The sequence below is a fragment of the Lipotes vexillifer genome, unplaced genomic scaffold, assembly GCF_000442215.2.
Source record: "Lipotes vexillifer unplaced genomic scaffold, Lipotes_vexillifer_v1.1 scaffold1068, whole genome shotgun sequence".
Lineage (NCBI taxonomy): Eukaryota > Metazoa > Chordata > Mammalia > Artiodactyla > Lipotidae > Lipotes > Lipotes vexillifer.
The window spans coordinates 278,046-282,411 of NW_006789049.1; the positions used below are offsets into that span (position 1 = coordinate 278,046).

Here is a 4,366-nt window from a genome sequence, read left to right on the forward strand (position 1 = left end):
TCACCACGTCAATCAGGGCGCACTCGAGGCAGTCTGCGACCCCGAACTGCATCATGGGCTTTGTAGTTCAACATGCTCATGACGTCACTACCGGGTCCCCTCTGAGTGGCTTATCGGGTCACTTCCGTAGCCTGTTGTCCTCTGGGAAATGTAGTCAGTAGATGCCTGCAGGACGTGGGGTCTAGGGGTCTGGGAACTACGATTCCCAGCAGGCTATGAGATGCCCCGGAAGTACTTACTTAATGAGCCCGTGATTGCCTCATCAGGTGCGAAGTGTGTGCTTTAGTATCGTGGTAGGCCTGGCTTCCCAGAGAGGGAGGGGAAAGGTTGTAACCACTCCTTTGAGAGGGATCACCGAAGTCACCGTCGTGGGTTTGCACAGTCGGACGGGCGGCGCCATGGCGGTGAGTTTTGGCGGGAAGAGGGTCCGCTAGGCCAGGCCTTGGAACCCTGCTGATTACCTGCTTTCGCTAGAGTCTAGGGGCCCCATGTGGTAGCCACTGTCCTGAAGGGAAAAAATCCTTTTCTAAAGAATGGGGAGGCCTTGCGTCCCACGTTTAAGGCTTGGCTGTTGTGAGGATGTGCCTTTTCTTGCTAGCTGATGAGTGAGGCCCTGATATCTTTAACTTTGTAGACTACTTCATGTCACGTGTGTTATTTCACCAAAGTTTCTAAAAACTGATTTGGAGAAAGAGGAGTATGTGACATTGATTTCTCCTTTCAACAAAAGTTTTTTGAGCGCCTCTTTGTAAAGTAGACAAACATTTCTGCATTCATTGTCTTTACGTGTGTGTGCGCTACATTCTAAAGTATGTGGTAAAATATGTCAGGTGCCGGTAGGTGCTATAAACAAAAAATATAGATCAGGAAGGGGTAGATCAAGAAAGGCTTTGCTGAGGTGGCATTGTGGCAGAAGGTAAGGGAGCAAGCCATGCAGCTATACGGAGGAAAAGATTTCCGGACAGAGCCAACAGTGTGAGTGGAGTGAAAAACAAGGAGGGTTGTATGTGCAAAGGACTGTCATCCAGGGGGAGGTGATGATGATGATGATGATGATGACGTGTGTGTGTGTGTGGGGGGGGGCGGGTAGTGGTGGTGGTGGTTGATTGGTGGGTGGATGTAGGTCATATAAAGCCTCCTAGGTCCTGATTGAAGAGTGTGTTCAAGAATGAATGGGAAGAGAGAGACTGGAGATAATGAGTATGGATAACTCTTCTGAAGAATTCTATAAAGGAGAGCAGAGGAATGGGGTAATAGATGAAGGTTAAAAGAGGGTTTTGTTTGTTTGTTTGGTTTTGGTTTTTTTTTAAGGACAGGAGAAATTATATAGTGGTTGTATGCTTATGGAAATTGCCCTGTAGAAAGGGAAAACTGATAGAGAAAAGTGATTTTCCTGTATAGAATAAAGGGGGTGAGATCAGATCTACTAAGAAGTAGAATTTTAATTCATTTGGTCCCATTCTGGAGCTCATTCTCTTAATTATTGTACTATTTGCAATTGTAAACTATGGTGAAATTTCTTTTGCAAGCACCTTTCTGTAATGAAAGTTTTCTAACTCTGGAAGAAACCTTACCAATAGTAAAGAGTATAAGATAATAAACATGGAGTAGCATGGATATAAAATTAGTTTTTATATTATAATTGAATTTGTAAAGAGCAAGCAATGTAATTTCCTTCATATCATAGGAATATTTATTTTATAGAGGTTTTGACAGTTTTTTTTAAAACTTTTTTTTTTTTTTTTTGGTCGTACGTGGACCTCTCACTGCTGCGGCCTCTTCCCGTTGTGGAGCACAGGCTCCGGACGCGCAGGCTCAGCGGCCATGGCTCACGGGCCCAGCCGCTCCGCGGCATGTGGGATCTTCCCGTACCGGGGCACGAACCCGTGTCCCCTACATCGGCAGGCGAACTCTCAACCACTGCGCCACCAGGGAAGCCCGGTTTTGACAGTTTTAATACCTTTTAGTTACATGTCAGACTTAGACCGGGCTTTGTTGTAATAAAGATAATAGTCAACTTTAAATTTTTTGTTTTAAAATTTTTCATTTGGAAAATTTAAATAGTGAACAAAGTAGAAATAATAGTGTTATGTACTTCCATGTGCCCATCACCCAACTTCAATAATTGGCAGTTCAGGGCCAATCTCGTTTCAGTCTTACCTTCCCCAGAACCTCCTCCTCCACCTGTCAGGATTCATTTTAAACAAACTCAAGGCGGTGTATCATTTCATCCATACATATTTCAGTAAGTTTTTAAAATATAATGAGATATTCTCTTAAAACATAACCACAATGCCATTTTGACATCTGATAAAAAGCACGTGATGTCTAGTTGTCTCTCTGTGATAATGGTTAACATTATTGAGCATTTACCATGGGGCCGGCACTATGCTAAGTCCTTCATGTGTATTATCTCTTTATCCTCATAATAATAGTACAAGGTAGATATAATTATTATTCTCATTTTATAGAGAAATGGAGGCTTAAAGAGGTTAAGGATCTTGTCTAAGTGCTACAGCCAGTGGTGCTAGGATATGGCCAGAGTACTAAGAGAAAGCAGAAATAAAAGTCAGAAGATGAGGGTTTTTGTTCAGCCTGACCATTTGCTGGCATGATGATCTCTGAGCTTCAGATTCATCATCTTTGAAATGGTAATCGCTGGTCTGCCCACTTCTTAGGGCGATTGTTGCCCACCTCTTAGGGTTGTTGTTAAGATCAAATAAGTTAATGTGCATAAAAGTTATAAGAACTGCAGAATACTATGAATATATGGAAAAGTTTATTATCTAGTTCAGTGGTTCTTTACTGGGGGTGATTTTGTCCTCCAGAGAACATGTGGTCTGGAGACTCTGGATTATCACAGCTGGGGGTATGCTACTGGCAGCTAGTGGGTAGAAGCCAGGGATGTTCCTAAACATCTTGCGGTGCCCATGACAGCCCCTGAAAACAAAGAATTATTTGCCCCCAAATGTCAATAGGGCCAAAGTTTAGGAACTTTGCTCTTGTTAAATAACCTTTTAACTAGTTAAAATAATCAATTGTTGGGAATTTCCTGGCCGTCCAGTGGTTAGGACTCTGTGCTTTCACTGCTGAGGACATGGGTTCGATCACTGGTCAGGGAACTAATATTGCGCAAACCAAGCAGTGCGGCCAAAAACAAAACAAAACGAAACAAAATGAGACAAAACAGCAAACCAATTGTTTAGTTGAGCCACCAATGAAGAAATTGAGACTCAGATTGATCAAGTGACTTGCTCAAAGTTATACAACAAGTTGATGCTGAGGCCAATATCAGATTTCATTACAATTGACCTTTGAGTTTTGAGGAACAAGTTTTTCTGAGAAGCAGAGACCTCAAAGAAGAGCTTTTGTGCATTTAGCACGCTCAGTACAGTGAAAAGAAACACATAGTTCTAAGTAACTTGTGAAGACTTGCTTTCATGGGTGGTTGATGTCATTTTTAAGCAAAAAATATTTGTCATGTAACTTCTGTGTCTGTTAGCATTGGATGTGGTGCTGAGGTGAGTATAAATGTTCTAAAAGTTGCTGTCTGCCAGGAGTTTACAACCCAGTTGGGTAAATATGAGAGATTATTTGGTTGCATGCAGTGGAAGCCAACTCAAGTTGGTTAAAGGAAAGAGGAATTTACTAATGATACAGTGGGATTTCATATGACCCATGACCCTAGGATAGGAGGTACAACAAGGCTTCTTGAGGCCTTAGATAATTTGCCTTTGTGGGCTGCTTCCTCTGTAAAAAAAAAAATATATTAGAAATTATATTTGACAACTGTGTTGTATAAAGACAGATATATTAATATTATATATTAAAGATTTTTATTCTATCCAAAAGTTTAATTTTTTCTTCTGATTTTAAAAGATATTAAAATATTTTGATGAGCCCCTAGAAGTATTGTGGGCCCTAGGCAGTGTGCCTGTTCCACCTACAGATTAAGTTGGCTATTAGGAGTTGTACAGGCTGTTTTAAGGGCCAGGTGGAAGTGACTTACTTTCTTCTGCTCAAAACTCCTTTGCCAGAACCTAGTCCCATAGCTTCAATCTGTGAATTCTCCTGGAACCATGGAAGAGCATGCTTAACTGCCTTTGCTGCACTACCCTAAGTAAGGTTGGGCGTCTGTTGCTGAGGAAGAAAGGGAGGGAATGGATATCGCATAGGCAAACTGTCGTCTCTGCCATAGCTTTTTTTCAAATGGTAGTTCTTGCATGTTAAAATTGAAAACAGGGGTCAGCATGTATAGGAATAGAGAGACTTACTTATAATTTACAGGTTACTTGTTAAAAAGAGGATTTTGCAGTAAGAGGGGGCCAAGGAGCTGAGGGTCTAAGTGAAGTTGGTTGGTAGCAGG

The 4,366-nt window shown here is 41.7% G+C and overlaps 1 protein-coding gene across 2 annotated transcripts in view; it reads left to right on the forward strand.

Moving 5' to 3' along the window:
• The first annotated feature begins 258 nt into the window (after positions 1 to 258).
• The window catches only part of LARS1 (leucyl-tRNA synthetase 1), a 67,124-nt gene continuing 63,016 nt past the window's right edge, over positions 259 to 4,366 (forward strand). Inside the window, exon 1 of one of the 2 annotated variants that reach the window (XM_007462394.1) lies at positions 259 to 404. In XM_007462394.1, the coding sequence (XP_007462456.1) occupies positions 399 to 404 (6 nt within the window). In that variant the 5' untranslated portion in view covers positions 259 to 398. The remainder of the gene's footprint in view (positions 405 to 4,366) is intronic. The other variant, XM_007462395.1, reaches the window with a different exon arrangement.